The sequence below is a fragment of the Camelus dromedarius genome, chromosome 9, assembly GCF_036321535.1.
Source record: "Camelus dromedarius isolate mCamDro1 chromosome 9, mCamDro1.pat, whole genome shotgun sequence".
NCBI classification, from domain to species: Eukaryota; Metazoa; Chordata; class Mammalia; order Artiodactyla; family Camelidae; genus Camelus; species Camelus dromedarius.
In genome coordinates this window covers 47,196,589-47,216,319 of record NC_087444.1, presented here as the reverse complement: position 1 = coordinate 47,216,319, position 19,731 = coordinate 47,196,589, and the positions used below count along the sequence as shown (strand labels likewise).

The following is a 19,731-nucleotide window of genomic DNA, read 5'->3' as shown; positions in this document are numbered from 1 at the left end:
GGCATATAGAGAATACTGTTAAAATCTATTTTGAATGAATGTTCCAGCCTGGAGAAGTTAAAGGAGGCTTTATGCAAGAGATAGCACGTGAACTAATCTCTAAAACCAGAAATCAACAAGAGTACATGCACCTTGTTATATTTCTTCTCCAGCAGTTAATGAACACTTAACATGCATGTGGCACTTATGTTTAAACCATGAGGTAAATACTGAGTGCCTTTTACTCTTTACAAGCAGGAAAACCTTCCACCTCAGATAACAATCACAATGTTTTGAGCTTAGGGTGCCACCTGATGGTTGGTAAGGGGAACTACAGTATCTGACCCACTTAATTTTTTCCTCTTGGGGATCCTACCTCCAGAGTTCATTCCCCTTTCGTTTATATTTCAGTGCTTTTGCTTTGTTTAATCCTGGCCAGGAATGCAATCAAAAATATCTTCTTTTACTATATTTTTCCTCATCTATTTTTCAAAGTTTGCCATATCACAGGAAAATCACTCTTCCTTTCTTTTTCTGCACTAAAACTAAAAAAATTTGTGATTGTGACCCCTTTTTTAAGCAAAATAAGATTTAATGAGGTGTTCATTTAAAGTCCTGAAAGTTTTCTTTCTGTCTTCTGGCAAAAAAAACTTAATGAAAAATAAAAGTAATATTTGTTACCATTTTTTAATGTTTTATTATAAAATTTGTAAATCTTTATTTTTCATTACCAATGTCTTTTATTTCAGCTATGTTAGTGGTTAAATATTGGGTTCTTGTGGACTAGCCCAGGAACATACTGACCATTTATCATTTTATATCTATATGAAAATTTATTTTGAGTTCCCAGTGACAACCAACTTACAAATGAACTGTTGCCCCATGACTTTTTTCAGTCCTTCTATACGTGGCATCTTCTCCTTTTTAGAGATGTTATGTGTGTTACTTGCAGAATGTTTCTGGGAAAATAATAATTTCAAGTGAGAAGCAAAGTAAAAGAAAATTAAATTTATAAAATTACAGGTGCTGTAGTTGTTTCATACTAATGAAAACCACCAAATTACCAAAGCACTATGGATTTATCATTTTAATTTAGTGCCTTATTGTCATTTTGTGGCATGGTATTTATATACAGCATAAAAATAGCACTTTGAGTGTTTTAATCAAATTACGAATCAAAAGCTTGCATTTTCCTTTACCTGTAGACAGTGCTTAATTTTTCCATGTGATTTTCCTAGCAGTAGTGGTCTAGAAGAGATGTAACTTATTTTACAGTCTAGAGCAATTCATTTGCCTTTTTAGGGCCTCAGTCTCCTCATATACAAAATGAAATATTTGAACCAGATGATTTTTGCCAAGCTGTTTGCTGACATAAGTATCTACTTTCTGATAAAGCCCTTTGCTTGTATCTCAAAGAAATCAATGAAAAGAATATGATAAGAGTAAAGTAAATGGGTTGAAACTTACTTTTTGTATTGTGATTAAGAATATTAATTCATTTTATGGTATCTTTGTTGTTATTGTGCAATTTTGTAATTTTAATTGGTGGTAATTGTGGAAAACTTAAAAAAAACAATTAAATAGAATTTCTTTTTCTTAAAAACCACAATTTTTTTTTGAAGCTATATAAAATTTCACCTCCCCTTAGACTTGTTTATGATAACTCATAAAGTCGTATCATGGTTTTTTTTAAGTGACATTGATGTTTGGGTCCCAGAACCAGACCACTCAGAAGTTCCTGCTGAATGGTGGGATTTTGATGCTGATAAGTCACTCCTTATTGGAGTTTTTAAGCATGGTAAGTGAGAAGTAAGGTAGGTAGAGTCTTCTATGTATAGTGTAATTCAGCTGCTCGGTTTATTGATTTCCACTTACAGCTTTATTCCAGTAACACCCATGTTATTATATACATCATATAAAGCATACACTCCTAAACTATGTCTACCAGTCACTACATTTCCTCATGAAGGGTGGCATATGTGACCTGTCCCTTCTATATATAAATGTCACATAACTTCCCCTCTCAGGAAGAGCTTTTATGTGAAATATATTGTGTATGATCAGTTTTTCCTCCTTTTTTAACTAATAAATTTAATCTAGATTTTTAAATATACATATTGCCAGACCATGTAAGGTTTATGTTAATTTCTAGAAAAATGTTTAGCCTATATAATTTTAATATACAGTCCCTTTAGTCCAGGAGCGTCTTCCATCCTAAATATGAAGAATATTTATATTTATATTTTTTCTCCTTTTTACCCTTTTAACTTTCATAATTGGTGGTCTCTCCAGGTTATGAAAAATATAACACTATCCGAGCAGACCCAGCATTATGCTTTTTGGAAAGAGTGGGAAAACCTGATGAGAAAGCAGTTGCTGCAGAACAGAGGGCGAATGATTATATGGATGGGTACGTGCATTTCAGAGTCATGAGTTCTCCATATATCTCTGTCAACATCAGCATATTCTATGGCAGTGATGTTTATGTTTAAATAATGTAGTAGTAAGAAAATTGGAGTTTACAATCCAAAGGAGCTAATGATACTCTAATAAGTTAGCATTTATGCAACAGACTATGATCAAGGAAGAAACTGGACCTTCCTCACCGCATTCTTTTGATGAGTTGTTCTTCATTTTTCCATACTTAATGGTCATGGCAATTGAGACCATAAAATTTTAGGGGCATAAGAGGAAAGAGAAAGCTAAGAATATTACAATTGAAGAGAAATATGATACTGTTCATTATACCTATTATAAGGCCTTTATTACCTTTCTTTTCTTATCAAAAGTGAAAAGTAAGAGACTATAATAAGGTTGATAATATCACATAAGTGAACTTGAGAGTAAGAGTAAATTAGAACTAGCTTTCTTCTGACTTGCCATACAATAGCCTTCATACTATTGGACTTGTACTTGGTCCCCTGGCTAAAGAACAGAAGCTTCAGTCTGTCTTTGAAACACACTAAAAAATCCTTCCAACAATACCTCATTTGTCTGTCCTGCCTAGAGAAATTTTAAGTTTAGTACATTAATTATAGCATTTGTTGGTATTTAACAGGGATGTGGAAGATCCAGAATACAAACCTGCCCCAGCTCTCTTTAAAGACGATATAGAGGTATGCTTTGGATCATATTCTTAAATCTTCAATTCTAGTTATCCATGTTTTCTTTTGTTTGCATTTTCCTTTTTGTGTTTTTCCCTCATATGTTTTTGTTATGCCTAATTCCCCAGAAGATTATCTAAGTTAGTGATCAACTTAGGTTGAAAGACATCACAAATAACCTTTCAGAAAGAATTTGCTTGATCTCTCCTTCTAGACAAGCTGGAGGCTGGTATGGACATATGGATAAAATGGTGCTTGCCAACATGCAACACTACTAGGAACCAAAGGAACAGTGTTCAAGGGCAAAATCCCAAAGCAGGGTGAGAGCTAGATACTAGAGGTACACGGCAACAGATAGAAGCTATACCTACATAAAGCGGTTTGAAATTGATGATGGAGCCTAGAGGAATTCTGAGCTGCTATAGAAAGTCAAAAGAAAGAAGAGTTGGATCAAAATACAGAAAATAATCTGTTGGGTTAGGGAAATATTAAAAGAGGTGAGGAATTTCTATAATATTTGTGAGAGCATGGTTAAAGACTAGACAATGCTATGGCAGTCAGGTAGCGTTTGCTGGTCTTGGTTGCCAAAGGACTTGGTTATTGATGCCCCTGTGAGGACGAGAGGTGAGGCTTAGGTGTATAGCAGTGAGAACTGAAATCCAGTGAAGTCAGAACCCTGAAGAAGCTGCCTGAACTACAGGAGCTGGGCACTGAGGAGAAAGGGTAGTACTTTCTGCCAAACAGCACAGAGAAACAAGTAAATTTATCTCAGCATGGGCTCTGGGTAGGGAGAAAATTGTTTCCTCTGAGAATTCATAGCCAGAGGCCTACCTTCTCTTGAAGGTTATGGTTTGAATTCTTTTACTTACTCTGCACGGTCCGGGAACCCTTAAGCCAAAAATGTAATATAAAGAGAGGTCCCAGGCTGGTAATACCCTCAAGGTTCCTGGTAAAAACAAAGAAAAAGAACTGTTAGAAGAAACAACTTCAATTTAGATTACACAAGATAAAGACCTCCATAAAATGAGGTCAAAATCCCAGAATTTTAAATATATGAAGAATAATTTACCATGAGTAAATGTTAGCAAATACAACAGAGGAAAAGATTAGATCCCTAAGAACTTCTGATAATAGCTCTCTTGAAATTGAAAATAAATACATTTTTAAATGATTAAAGACGTTAAAGAAAGAACCAAGAACAAAAGAAAGACAAGATATGATTTTAAAAGACTAACGACATATGAAAAAGAATTATATTAACTTTGGAAGTGGAAAATACTGTCATTGAAATTTAGAACTCAACAAATGGGTTAAACATTCTGTTGGAGAAACAGATTGGACACAGCTCATGAGAGAAGAAATTATTTAGAAAATAGAGAGCGGACATTATCCATAATATAGTATGATGAAACAGTTGGGGCCAATCAGGAGAGAGAAAACACATAGTAATTTGAACAGGGAAAATTTAATGTAAAGAATTATTGACTGTTATGGGGGATTGAAATAATGAGAGATGGACTAGTAGGAAGTAAAGAGAACTCTTAAGAATATAGGGATAGCCATTACTCCTAAGGCTGAGATACAGCACAAAACGAAGGGCCTTGTCCCCATCAGGGTTGAGATCCTGACCTTTTGGGGAGGGTGTGGCCATAGCTCACTAGGTAGTAGAAGTGTTGCTATGTTGCCACACCTGAGCAACTTCATGGAAATCCACCCTCTCAGGTTGCCAAAGAAGCTTTTCCTGGAGAAGTGTCTCACTGGAGGCATTCCATTACAAAACCACCCAGAGGGGAGGTTGCTCAGGGGAAGTTGCTGGCCAAGAGGTGCTAAAGAAGCTGCCTGAACTGCAGGAGCTGGGCACTGAGGACCCTGCATGTGCCGTGGGGGCTGAGAATGGAGGAACTCACAGGAACCAGGAAGAAAAACCTATTTCTTCTCTGGCTCCTACTACTGACAAAGCTTAACACCACTCTGGCTGGCCCAGAAAAAATAAAGAACCCAGATCTGTTTTTTCTTAGAACTAGCAAAAGGTATGAGAGGGAGTATATTTAGAGCTGAGAGGCAACAAATAAAAAAGCAGTACAATGAAATAAAAAGCTTTTTAGATAAAAAAATTATAGCATGATAATGTCTGGCATGTGGGTAATAGGCATTCCAGAGGGAGAGACTAGAGAGCATAAGGGAGAAGCCCTGTTTTACGGGTTATCAGCTAAGAATTCTTCAGACTTGATGAAATACATGAATCGTCAGATTCAAAAAGTAAAGTGAATCTTGGCAGGAATAAATGCGACTAAATCCACTTCAAGAAACACCTGGTGAAGTACAGACATACCAAACAAAGAGAAGATTTCAAAAGCAACTAGAGATAAAAGACCCACCTATAAAGGAATGATGATAGTTCTAACTTTGGGCTTTTCTAAAACAGCAGTTGAAACTAGTAGTCACTGGGATAAAATCACCAAAGTTATGAGTATGTTATTTACAGTAACGTTGGGATACCTAATTGGAGATGCTCTGTTGACAGATAAAAATAAGATAATATAACACAAGCAGAGTGTTCAAGGCAGAAAAAGAAAACATTTGCAGGTTATCTAATAACCAAATATGAGAAAGAATAAATTATGAAACTTGGTATATGTAAACAAACAAAAATAAATCAATTGTAAATAAAACCTGAGGCGTATTTGCAGTTAGAGGAAGGATAGGGAAAAAGAAACTGACCTAAAAGTAATCACAGAAGAGAAAATAATTTCAATAGATAATTACTGGTCTGAAGTGTCAGTAGCAATAGACTAGTGTGAAAGGGAAAGAATTGAGAACAAGAAATTAAAATTTTTATTTTTGGCAAATTAATAATTAAAAATTCTAAGAGAAAAAAATAAATCTTGGGGATGGGAAGGGATAAATTGGGAGTTCGAGATTTGCAGATACTAACTACTATATATAAAATAGTAAACAAGTTTATACTATGTAGCACAGAGAACTATATTCAATATCTTGTAATCTATAATGAAAAAGAATATGAAAATGAAAATATGTGTATATATGTATGACTGAATTATTATACTGTGCACCAGAAATTGACACAACACTGTGAACTGACTTACTTCGATTAAAAAAAAGGAATGTATCATAAATTCTGACTAACAAAATGAAAAAAAGAAAATTCTAAGAGAAATTTTTTTTTAATTCTGTTTACAGTTGTATTCAAAAAAGAATAAAATACCTGGAAATAAACTTAACCAAAGAGGTGAAAGACCTGTATATTGAAAACTATAAAATATTAGTTAAAGAAATTGAAGAAGACACAAATATTCTGTGCTTATAGATTGGAAGAATTAATATTGTTAAAGTGTCCATACTACCCAAAACATTCTACAGCTTCAAGGCAATCTCTATCAAAATTCCAATGGTATTTTTCACAGAAATAGAACCCCAGAATTCTAAAATGTGAATGGAACCACGGAAGACCCCAAATAGCCAAAATAATCTTGAGAGAGAAGAACAAAGGTGGAGGCATTACACTCCTTGATTTCAAAGTATTTTACCTGTAGTAATTAAAACAGTATGGTATTGGCATTAAAAATGACACATGGATCATGGGAACAGAATAGAGAAAGCCACACATACATGTTTAATTTACAACAAAGGAGCCAAGAATATACGAGGAAAGAGTTTCTTAATGTTGGGAAAATTGGACAGCCAGAACTAAAAGGATGAAACTAAACCTCTATCTTACAGCATACACAAAAATCAACTCAAAATCGATGAAAGACATAGGATCTGAAACCATAGCACTCCTAGAAGAAAACATAGGTGGTAAGCTCATTGACATATGTCCTGCTGATGATTTTTTAAATGTGACATCAAAAGCAAAAATAAGCAAGTGGAACTACATCAGAGAACTTCTGTTCAGCGAAGGAAACCATCCACAAAATGAAAAGGCAGCCTACTGAATGGGAGAAAATATTTGCAAATTATATATCTGATAAGGGGCTAATATCCAAAATATATAAATAACCCATACAACTCAGTAGCAAAAAACCAAACAATCTGATTAAAATGTGAGTAGGCTTCTTTTTAAAGAAGGTGTATAGATGGCCAACAGGTCATGAAAAGACTCTACATCATTAATCATCAGGGAAATGACATTCAAAACCACAATGATATGTCACCTCACATCTTTTAGAATAACTATTATCAAAAAGACTAGAAATAACAAGTATTAGCTAGAATGTGGAGAAAAGAGAACCCTTGTGCATTGTTGGTGGGAATGTCAATTGGTGCAACCACTATGGAAAACAATATGGAGGTTCCTCAAAAAATTAAAAATAGAACTGTCATATCATCCAGCAATCAAACTTATGGGTATTTATCCAAAGACAATGAAAACAGTAATTTATTAGAAAAGATACATACACCACCATCACATGTTACTTGAAGCATTATTTATAATAGCCAAGATATAGAAAAAAACCTAAGTGTCCATCACTGGATAGATGGATAAAAAGATTGTGAGATACATATATATGCATATAATGCACTATTATTCAGCCTTTAAAAGAATGAAATCTTGCCATTTGCAGCAATATGAATGAACCTTGAGAGCATCATTCTAAGTGAAATAAGTCAGACAGAAGGACAAATGCTGTGTGATCTCTCTTATATGTGGAATCTAAAAAAAAATTTTTTTTAACTTCATAGAGAACAGATTGTGGTTGCCAGAGGCAGTGGGTGGCGGTGGGGTGGGAGAAATGAGTGAAGTGTTTTTGGTTTTGGATTTTTTACCTTAAATAAATTGAATTTTTAAAATTCTTTTGCAAAAGAAAGTCCTCTATTAATAAAGAAGATTGATTCTCTTATCATATCTTGACCCAGTTACCCTGTGACAAATTTCTGTGTTCTTTTAAAAGGATGATGTTTCCTCACCTGGAGATCTTGTTATAGCAGATGGAGGTAAATAGCATTTATTTCTTTACTTAGTGTTATTGTAAATTAACATTAACATGATACCATGAAATCAGTAAATTAATACATTTCTATAATATTTCAAGTGTGTGTGAAATTTTTATTGAAGACAGTTATAGTCATTATAGAACGTACTAGTTGACTGTAAATTTAACAGTAGGTTTAGTTTATTATTATTTTTAAAAGATTATTTTAGTAAAATATGCAGTGACTCACTGAATGTTTATAGAATAGAAGCTTTGATGATTTTATGACTTGATTATTAAACTGGTATGTGAGCTTTTACCATTAAATGGACCGTTAGTGTTAATTTAATAATCCATTTAACTTCTCATTTGTTAATATGCACACTGGGAACCATTCTTTTATCGCTTAATTTCTACAAAGATTTTCTGTACAGGCTTTTGCTTCACTTCATTCTGATATCAAGGTAGAACCATACTGTCACTAGAGTGCACTCATTCCTAGTGGCATTCACCGGGAGTAGTGCCTCACCTTCCTGTAGGTCTACTAGGAATAAAGGAATCGTTTGTTTTTTGTTTTTTTTTTTAGCATGAATGATTACCACTTGATTATGGTGTATATATGACTGTAATATTACACCTTGGAAATAGAGAGTTAGATCTTACACTTTATTAGGTAAATGAAAGCGTAAAAGTTACCACATTGTCATATTGAATTTTTTTAAATATATGTGCCTTCATAATGACTTTTTAAATGTTTTCATTCTAATTAAATTGAGATAAATTTAGTTCGGAAGGTTTCAATTAGAAGAGTTTACAGTATTCAACTTCTCATGAATTTCAGTTTGACTTTTAATTTTTTTAAGTTAAGGCATTGAGTATTTGTCTGCCAGTAAGATGTGTTAGACCTGGAAATCCAAGAGTTGTGTTTTCTGTGCAAATGAAGTTCTCTATAAATATATAACATTGTGGTTCTTTAGTCCACTGTGACCTATTTACTTTGAGCTTGCTCTTAATGTTTGTTGTAATGCTTTTAGAGCTATAGTTAAAACTTTTTTATGATAAGAGATTTGTTTTTTGTTTTTCACATTAGATTGAGAGAAAAAAATTGAGGAAATTTTGCTGTTTTTTGGGAGCTTTATGGCAGTATCTGTTTAGTTTTTTGTTTTGGTTTGGTTTTTAGTTTTGGGGTTGTTTTTTTTTTAATTGACATGAATTTCTTTAAATGTAGATGGTCAACTGATGGAGGGTGATAAAATTTATTGGCCTACTCAGTCAGCTTTAACCACACGTTTGAGGCGGCTCATCACTGCGTATCAGCGTACTAATAAAAACAGACAGATCCAGCAAATACAGCCTACTTTCTCAGTGCCTGCCAGTGTAATGCAGCCTCTTTATGAAGAAGCCACTCTTAATCCCAAAATGGCAGCCAAGATAGAAAGACAGCAGAGGTAAGGCAATAGCACTAAATTTTTAATACATATTATCTAAATACAGTGTACTGTATGTTAGAGTACGATTATCTCACTGTGAAAAACATACATAGGTAGAGACGTTGGTCGATACAAAGTGCTTTGTGTACATATACACCTGTGCAGAAATATATAGTCACAAATATGTGTGTATACAAATATGGTTAAACTAACATAATTATTGCATTTTATAGTTACTAGTCATACTTTATATTTAATCATTCTTTTGTCATGTTTTTTAATAGTGAGGTATGGGGGGAAATGAAGGTACAAACTCAAGAATTAAATTACTAGTGAAACATATGCGTAGATTATGTGAAATAAATTCCATTGTATCCTATTTTATTATGACATTAATGAAATATAAGAATCTAAGAAAAGAAGTTTATCTATGCTTTATACAGAGGCATAAACTTAAAACTTCTGCTGTCAAAGGGAAACGAATAGTAGCAAAACTTCTTGCAAGAGACTTTGTTAGGAAGACAGGCAACCTTCTCTCATCCTGAAAGTTTTAACTTCTTAAAAAGGATAGAATACATAGAAAAGAATAAGAAAGTCTAGCAGTAACCTGGCCTCCTTATTAAATTTGGATCTTTGGGTGTTTTTTGAAAGATAAGTCATTGCTCTTTTGTTTCATTTGCAACACATTCATTGTAACCAGAGTTTAGTTAGTCTGAAACTTAAGATTTTAGCTATCCTAGATGTAATCTTCAAATACTACTACCTACGTGAATATACTGTTTCAGTTATCTAACCCACCTCAAAATATAGTGACATAAAATAGCATCAGTTTTTTGTTTCTCATGATTCTTTGGGTTGTCTAGGTGGTTCTTCTGCTTCCCATGATACTGGCTGGAGTGTGAGAATGGCTGGAAGTTTGAGAATGGCCTTCCTCACATGGCTGGCCGTTGGTGCTGACTGCCCAATGGGAGCTCAGACTCTAAGGGAGAGCATTCCAAGTGGCAAAGGCAGAAGCTGCAGATTTCTTAAGGCCCAGCCTCAGCAGTTACAAAGTGTCACTTCTGTCACTTACTGCTGGTCAAAAAAAGTCACAGGGCCAACCAAGAGTTAAGGGAAAGGGAAATAGGTTGCATCTCTCAAAGGGAAGAGTGGCAAAGAATTTGTGGCCATCTTTACCATATACGTTTATTTTCCCTCGGTCTGGCAGATCTGGATAATTTTCCTAAAGTATTAGTTTATATGATATTCAGTGGCTCCTAATTTACTATAGGCATAAAGTCTAAGTTCTTAAGCCGCAACTCAAGAGCCTCTTCAGTTTAGGCTTCAGCATGCGTTTCATTTTATTCACTAAATTTATTCACTACTTTTCCCTCAGCCTGAATGTCCCATTTCGTCTTGACTCAGTACCCTCCTTAGGTTGTTCATGTCACCTGGAATACCCTTCTTCCTGCTCTTTAGTCCATACCTAGCCCTACTACTCCTTCAGAGTTTGACGCATGTCCTTATCCTCTATTAGTTTTTTTCTCAACCAGACTAGCTCACAGTATTCTGTTTTCTGCAGTCATATAGCACTTACCTAAATAAAACTACTCATTTTCAAAATTAAAAAAGATACTGTAATGACATTCATCTTTTCCTTTCCATGTCTTATCTTTCTAAGTTGTAAATTCTTTGAAGGTGGGTGTCAGTGTTTTGTGTGCCCTCTGTAATCTTTGAATTTATCCTTTGTTTTTATTCCTACTTTTATCACCCAGGTGCAAGGTTCATATACCTGATTGGTTTCCCAGACTGACTATTTTTACATCATCATTAATCTTCTTAATGTATCATTCTGATAAAAATGGCCTGTTAAGGTTTTTCAAGGGTCTTTTTCATACGCTTTTTCTCATTTACACAACAAAAACTGATTGCTAACCAGGAAAAGTTTCCATAGATAGACTTTATTTGCAGATCTATGGTGCTCAAGGATATTACCCTCTTAAAGTATCTTTAGGAGCTTTCAACTGAATGGAGGCTAGTTTTATTCAGGCATTTAGAGCCTTTCACAATCTGACCCCAAGCCTATCTCCCTCTGTCCCCAATATGAGCCATCTCCTTTTCATTGTGGAATAGTCATCATCCCTGAACATGTATGTTACTTCCTATTTTGCTTATTCTGTGCTCTTTTTCTAGTTCCCTCCCTTATCTTACCCTTGTTCCGTATTAAATGCCACTTACTCGGTGATGCCTTTCTTGATCACTCAAGTTTGAACCGATCCTTACTTCTTCTGTGCTTTCCTAAACTTGTTGGTTTCTGTAACACATGCAACTATACAATACTACCTTATACTGTACATAAGTTTGATATGTTTTGTCTTTTCCTTGAAGGTAGGATCATCATGTCTTACACAATCTTGTATCCCATGCATATTTTTTTCACACAGTAAATATGCAAAAAACTATTACTGTCTGAAGGAAAAGAAACATAGTTGGATAGATGAGTCAACCACCATTTAAAAACGTGTTTACAAGGCAGTAACCCTGGATTTAATCCTTGAAAGTGTTAGGTACTTGAAATATTTTAAATTTTTATTATAGCCATTATATTCAGCATTAATAAATATTTATTTCTGTGACAAATGTGGCTTCCTCTTTAATTTGATTCAAAATAGGTGGACAAGAAGAGAAGAAGCTGACTTTTATAGAGTTGTATCTACATTTGGAGTGGTATTTGATCCTGACAGAGGCCAGTTTGATTGGACAAAATTTAGAGCTATGGCTAGGCTACATAAGAAAACTGATGATAGTCTGGAGAAATATTTGTATGCATTCATGTCTATGTGTCGGAGGGTTTGTCGTCTTCCTTCCAAAGAAGGTATGTATAAAGTTTTTTTTTCCTTGTTTCATTCAAAAATGCAAAATTAGTAAAAGAAATTTCAAACTCTTATTTCGATACTAGTTTAATGTGTTACCGATTTTTATGAATTGTAAGTAAATTCTGCTTAAAGATCCCCTATTCTTTAATTCTGTTATTGAAGTAAGATCTGAGGGGAGGAGGGGACGTGTATAGCTCAATAGTAGAGTGCATGCTTAGCATGCACGAGGTCTTGGGTTCAGTTAAAATTAATTATTAAAAATAAATAAATAAATGTAATTACCTCCCCCATCCCCCCAAAAAGAAACAAAAGAAATGAGATTGAAAGAGAATAAAGGTACACATTGAATTTTGAGAAAATAGTAAGTGTTTTTATTTAGAATTAGATTTATGGTTGTGGGAGGCTGAAGATAAAGGATAGCTTTGGTTAAACAGAACTAATTTATATTTTTAGTCCGTCTCATAGGAACTGTGTTAGAGGGCTTATTTACACAAATCATTTTGCAAGGAATGAGGTATCCACTCAAAAGACGTCTTGAAGAGTTTCAGTAGGGAAAAAAAAACCAGGGCCTTCAAAAAACAAAACAAAACAAAACAAAAACAACTAATCAGAGCTGCTAAAGCTCAGCTAAGGAACGGTTCTGGGGTGAATTCATTGTTTTTGAAGCCCATACAGAGAGTTTCCTTAAAGTATCTCTCACTCTTCCTCCCCTAATGTTAAAATCTTACATGACCCAGGAAATTAACATTAGTACAGTACCGGTAACTAAACTAAATATCTGTTCAAATCTTACCAGTTTTTCCACGGATGTCCTTTTTTGTTCTAGGAGCCCACGTTGTATTTGGCTTTTCTTTCTCCTTAGCCTCCTGCAATCTGTAACAGTGTCTCAGTTTTGGTTTTGGGGGGATTTCTGTTTGTTTGGGGTTTTGGGTTTTTTGTCTTCAATGACCTTGATATCTTCAGTCAGTTTTAACCATTAAATCCCTCAATTTGGATTTGTCTTGTGTTTTCACATGACTGGATTGAGGTTATGCATGTTTGGCAAGAGTACCACAGAAATGATGTTGTGGCCTTCTCAGAACGTAATATCATGGGATTCATGATGTCAGTATGTCTTATTACTGATGATGCTGCCCTTAATTGTTTGGTTTAGGTAGTTTATGCTGCATTTCTCCAGTGTAAAATTGTTATCGTTTCCCTAGAGTTAACAGATATCTTGAGAAGATACTTTGAGATCACACAAATTCTTTCTCCTCAAACTTTCACCTGTTAATTTTTTGTAGATCTTATCTCCAGCAGTTTTTACTATGGATTCTACTGCAAGGAAGAGCTGTTCCTTTTCCCTAGTCTGCTTAATTATTTATTCATATTAGTATGAACTCATGGGTTTTTTTTAATTCTGTAGGTTATAATCCAATACTGTCAGTATTCATTTTGATGTTCACATTGTTTGAAATTTGGCCATTAGGAACTCCTTCAAGTGGTGTATACATTATTTCAACAAGCTTCTGTCTTTTTCTGAGTAATTCCTAACTGCCAGTATCTCTCTCACAAAGATATGACCTCATCAAAAGGAATATAGTATGATCTGATGTTGAAACTGAACTATCTCAGGCTAGAATTTCATACAGTGTTTAACAATTATTCCTTTATTTCCCTAAAATTTTGAGAAAACCTTTGGTGTCCCTGTGAGTTCACTGAAACGCCCTGAGTTACCTCCTGCAGTTAAGGATATATGAACTTAGGTTTGTTTATGGGGCATTATTTAACAGTTTTCATTTGTATTTATAAGTGAGTTTGAGTGTTCTTCTCTTTGATAGTATGACATAGCTCTTAGGGAATTTCTTAAAAGTAACTTCCTAGTTATAAAACGTACTCCCAAAATAATCTTAATGTTTTACTTAACTTTCTGTAGATCCAATGTTATATATTGTATTTTAACATAATTTTTAGCACTTCATTTTTTTATTAAAGTATAGTTGATTTGCAATGTAGTACTTCTTTTTAAAACTTACATTTCTTCTCATTTAAAAATGTTAAATTATACAATGATACTGAGTAGAGGTATGTTTTAGAAGTTGCATTATTTGTTTTCAATGTATAATGAAGTATTTTTGAGGATAATGTTTCTGCTCTTGTTTCAATGTAGAATTGGTGGATCCAAATATTTTTATCCAGCCAATCACAGAAGAACGTGCTTCTAGGACTTTGTATCGCATCGAACTTCTAAGGAAAGTAAGAGAACAGGCCCTCCGACATCCACAGCTGTTTGAACGCTTGAAGCTTTGCCATCCGAATCCAGACTTACCAGTTTGGTGGGAATGTGGCCCTCATGATAGGGACTTGCTCATTGGAGCTGCTAAACACGGGGTGAGCCGAACAGACTATCACATTCTTCGTGACCCTGAACTCTCATTTATGGCAGCTCAAAGGAACTACAGTCAAAGTAAGATGGCTCATTCGAGGACTTCTACCCCACTTTTACAGCAATACCAAGTAGCACTTTCTGCTTCTCCTCTTACCTCTCTACCTAGGCTCCTAGATCCTAAAGGTATTATTTTAGAGGATATGAAAGTTAAAAGTGAAAACCTTAAAGAGGAGCCTCAGTCTTCTGAAGAGGAATCTATGTCTTCTGAGGAAACCAGGACACTAATAAAGTCTGAGCCTGTGAGTCCAAAGAATGGTGTTTTACCCCAGGCTCCTGGAGACCAGAAATCTGGTGGAAAAAGTGAAACAGACAGACGCATGGTTGCAGCCAGAACAGAACCTCTAACTCCAAACCCAGCTTCTAAGAAACAGCGAGTCCACAAAAGAGGATCAGAGTCTAGTTCTGATTCTGACTCTGATTCTGAGAGATCATCCTGTTCTTCCAGATCGTCTTCTTCCTCATCTTCCTCCTCCTCTTGTTCCCGCTCTCGATCAGGCTCTAGCTCTTCTTCTTCCTCCTCTTGTTCTTCAGCATCATCTTCATCCTCATCCTCGTCCTCCTCTTCCTCATCATCCTCTTCATCTTCGTCAGAAGAAAGTGACAGTGAAGAAGAGGAAGTCCAAAAGCGAGGTATATGCATAAAGTGCTTACTCCTTTAAGACAACATTCCAAGGGAAAATGAATGGATTCAGATAATTTAAGCATTTTTAAAATTGTTAGCTTAAATTTTATGTGTACAAATTTTTCTCAGATCAGGACTGTTGAAAAGGCAACTAGATTACTGTTTCATACTCTCTATTCATTCACAGTGCCAATTGGGTTAGTCAGGCAGAGGATTAGAGACTTTATGCCACAATTTTATGTCTTTGTGATTGCCTTAAATTTAGTGTTTTGTTTTTCCTGAAACAAGTTGATCAGTGAACAAATAAAGGTTATATTCTGTAACAGCTGCCAGTCAGACTTATAAGAGTATCATAAGCCCTAGTTGGCCTTATTCAGAAAGATCTAAGATGGGAACCACAGCTTGTCAGTAGAGTAATGTTAGGTGGTCCTCCTCTGCAAATGTCCTACCAGCAGTCCAGCAGTTCAGGAGCAAGAAAGTGAGTCAAAATCAGGTGGGCACAGGAGCCACTCTAGTACCCACAGGAGCAAGAGTCCCCTATAAAAACTCCAAAGGCATGACTTTCTGGGTTACAAGGGGCATGCCCGATTATGAGGGTCCCCTCCTTATAGAATTACGTACTTGTGTCTTCCCAGTCCAGATATAGTTTATCAGTCAGGAGTTTATGTATTTCCAGGGAAACAGAATTTAGAGAATTAACCAAGGGTCAGATTTTCATGCAGAAAGGGATGTTTTCTTAACCCTTTGTCCTTAAACTCCTTAAAGCCACTTATTATGCTTTTTTGTTTTAACTTTTTAAATAATGAGTTCTTTATTCTAGATGAATGTTTTTTTTACTTCTAACTTTTCATTTTCAAATATATCTGAATAATTATATAAAATTTGAAGATTATATGTAAAATTGTGTTATGCCATCTTTTTGAAGCAGTTATAATTATTCTTAGCAGAAGGTGCCCCTCATGTGAAAGCCTATGATGAAGAAAGTGTTGCATCACTGAGCACTACCCAGGATGAGACCCAGGATAGTTTCCAGATGAACAATGGGACACCAGAGTCCGCTTACATCCTGCAAGGTGGATACATGCTGGCAGCTTCATATTGGCCAAAGGTAAATGAATAATTTCTTGCTGGAATAGGCCATTTTTTGAGTATTTTTCTGTATCACTTTAATGATAGAAATTCATATTATGTAGGGAAAAAATGATCACTATAAAATGTAGTATGACATTTGGTATTGGCATTAAAAGTATCAAATATTACTATCAAGTAAATTAGGTCTCCTTAAATGTATGTGTTTCTCAACATAACCTTAGAATATTTAGAGGAAAAGATAATGAATACTTAAGTTCACATACAAGTTAATATTCAAGTGCTTTTATAAGTCCTTTTAAGTGAGTCTCCTTGAAGAAATTTACCATAGCCAGTTGTGACCTAGAAAAAAACTTCTTTGAAGTACATGTACATGCAGTGGTAGAAGTTCAGATTGTATTAGTACAGTTCTTCTTCCAGTATGTGACCAGACTAGTAGAAGAGTACTTAGGCTTGAGGAGTGAGGTTGGGAAATGGGGGAGTGGAGAACTCTCTACTCTTCAGTATTCTTCTGAGTTGTTTGAAATCTTTACAAGGAACCGCTATTGCTCTTGCAATTATAAAAACAAAAGAATAGAAAAATATCTTTATCATATAATATTTTTGAATTTCACAAATGGGAATTTGTATGGAGTTATAATATGAACATGAGAATATGTATGCATACCAAATACACAAATGATGTTAAATCCCCAAAATTCTGGCTTAATTACTAAAATTACCCTTTGTTGTTCATACTTTCCCAGGATCGTGTGATGATCAACCGGTTGGACAGTATTTGTCAAACAGTTCTGAAAGGGAAGTGGCCTTCAGCTAGAAGAAGTTACGATGCCAACACAGTGGCTTCTTTCTATACCACAAAACTGCTGGACAGCTCTGGTGCAGCTTCAGAATACAGCGAGCCCAGCGTTCCCACTCCTCCAGGTGCTGGTGTTAAAGAAGAACACGATCAGTCAGCACAGATGTCAAAGGTGAAGAAGCATGTACGAGAAAAGGAGTTTACAGTGAAAATCAAAGACGTATGTTTATTTTTATTGCCCTGGGACCTGATTGCGATTGCGGTGTGCAGCATGCTTTTCCTGCAAATGGCTGCCTGCTCTTACTCTTACTTCCTTCACACACTTGTTTTCTGGTATTTGGATTGTTTTCTTTTTGATATCCAGGTTGTTAAACTTGAATATTCTACTAGAGGGATCATCATTAAATATGTTTTCTCTACCTATACTTCTGAAAATAGTCCTTCTGCTGATCAAGATGCTTTCTTAAACAGTCTGACAGTTTCTTATTGTTTTGGTTCTTTTATATAATACTCAAATGGTATGTCAGTGTACTTTCTGTTTTAAACATTTATCATGCGCTATTATCAGTAACATTTCATTTTTCAGTATGATTTTTGAAGGTAAATTGATTACTCAGTGTCTAAAACATGGATAATGTCCTCTAAAATGTCATGTGAATAATGTACACAGAGACATATGTCCAAAGCTGAAAGGGTTACAATGTACTAGTAACATGAAAAGCTTTGTTTTGCTCAGATAAGTGTATATAGTACCTGGATTTTTTTTTTCATTTAAGATAGAAATTTTAATATTTAATATTCATTATAAAAATTGATTAAATGTTTTTCTCCAATTGATTTATGAATAAGAAGAGAACTTGATTAATGTTCCAGGGTTTTTAACCTCACTTTTTCTAAGTAAGAAATTTCTCTTGATATACTGCAATGAGATTTTTTTTAATTGTTTCTTTCTTAATAATGGTGTTTATTTAACAGGAAGGTGGTTTGAAGTTGACATTTCAGAAGCAAGGGCTTGCTCAGAGAAGGCCATTGGACAGTGAGGATGGAGCCCTGGGGCAACAGCAGTACCTCACTCGACTCCGAGAGCTTCAAGGTGCGTCAGAGACCAGCCTCGCCAGTTTTCCAAAATCCATGCCAGTATCAGGTGAATATGCTAGTGACCATTGTCTCAACATGAAATATTCCGTCATTTACAAGTCCTCTTTTGCTTTCTCATGGGATACTTTCAAAAACAAGATTGTTACTACTTTAAAAAAAAAAACCTCTTACTATTGGAAACTTAATTATCACGAAATTCCTTCTTATTTGGAAGCAAATTTTGCCCCCAATTGGTACTTCTCAATGATTATCTATCTTTAAAGGCAGCACAAAATTAACCTATTCTTATGTCTGCATGATAATCTTATCTTTTGAAAACAATTATCATATCTCCCCTTGGGACTATATCTTGTTCTAACATTTTGACAAAATTGGAATCAAGAAGTATTAAATACTGAATTGATGTCATGTGTTGTGTGCTCTGTAGGCACTGAGGAATTCATCCATAAGAAGTTGTTTTGTTTTGTTTATGTTGATCTAATTGTACTTTAATTTGTTCATGTCCCTCTTAAAGTATGCTGCCAATAATTGAGGGTTTTACTTAAGAGCGACTGAGTCTTAAAATGTGTGGCACAACCTATTAATCTTAAAAAATGCAAATTCTCAAGTGAAGTAGATGAATGACTGGAGTTTCCTTTATACCTCCCATATACATAAGGCCGAGGACTTTATTTCAGTGTTCTATTAAATCCAGTTGCCATACAGCACTTGTAAACATTTTGAGACCTCTGTGTGTGGGCAGAGTGTCTGACATTCCTAAAACTGAGGGAAATAATGCTTTATTATAGGTGTTAAATTGATCGCTATTTCCAGTTGCTGCTATTACAACATTTTAATTATAAATTATAATTAAATTATAAATTAGAGTCATCAGCCTTACTTTGGTCTTTTATGGATTTTTTAACTATTCAGTGGAATTCTCCAATTAATGGACTTTTAGACATGTATAAATGAGCCATACTTTTCTTACTGAAGTATAAATCCACCAAGTTGCACTTTACAATGACAGTGTTGTATTAAGGAGCTTTTTTTTTTCTTCTGAGAAAATAGGAATAGATGGGGAAGATAAGCTGTCAGGTTTTTGCCCAGCCTAAGTGGGGTTTAACAGTACTGCTGCATGTACCTCGGTAACTCCACTATAAAATGGGTTTGATACTTTTTTTATCTGAACATTTTATTGCTATTGCATCTGAAGATTCTACAGCCTTTGACTATAAGTAATTATTTGGTAAATAATACTGTTTTAATAGTATCAACAGTAATTGTAACAATAATTTGCAGCTATAGAAAATACCAAAAAGTCTCAAACATTAAAACTACATAAGCGTTATTTAAGCATTATATCTCATCTATCTTAATAATTGCAAATGGGAAATCTAGCACTGTCTTCGTA

General features: G+C 34.7%; 1 protein-coding gene across 11 annotated transcripts in view; it reads left to right on the top strand.

Annotated features, from left to right (window-relative positions):
- CHD9 (chromodomain helicase DNA binding protein 9) overlaps window positions 1–19,731 on the top strand; it is a 208,614-nt gene that overhangs the window by 174,334 nt on the left and 14,549 nt on the right. For 6 of the 11 annotated variants that reach the window (XM_031458441.2, XM_031458443.2, XM_031458444.2 and 3 more), the window contains 10 exons: window positions 1,674–1,777; window positions 2,272–2,389; window positions 3,038–3,095; window positions 7,997–8,039; window positions 9,246–9,465; window positions 12,099–12,301; window positions 14,452–15,360; window positions 16,297–16,460; window positions 17,188–17,460; window positions 18,216–18,384. In XM_031458441.2, coding sequence (XP_031314301.1) covers window positions 1,674–1,777; window positions 2,272–2,389; window positions 3,038–3,095; window positions 7,997–8,039; window positions 9,246–9,465; window positions 12,099–12,301; window positions 14,452–15,360; window positions 16,297–16,460; window positions 17,188–17,460; window positions 18,216–18,384 — 2,261 coding nt within the window. The remainder of the gene's footprint in view (window positions 1–1,673; window positions 1,778–2,271; window positions 2,390–3,037; window positions 3,096–7,996; window positions 8,040–9,245; window positions 9,466–12,098; window positions 12,302–14,451; window positions 15,361–16,296; window positions 16,461–17,187; window positions 17,461–18,215; window positions 18,385–19,731) is intronic. The other 5 variants (XM_064489166.1, XM_031458453.2, XM_010990074.3 and 2 more) reach the window with 4 other exon arrangements.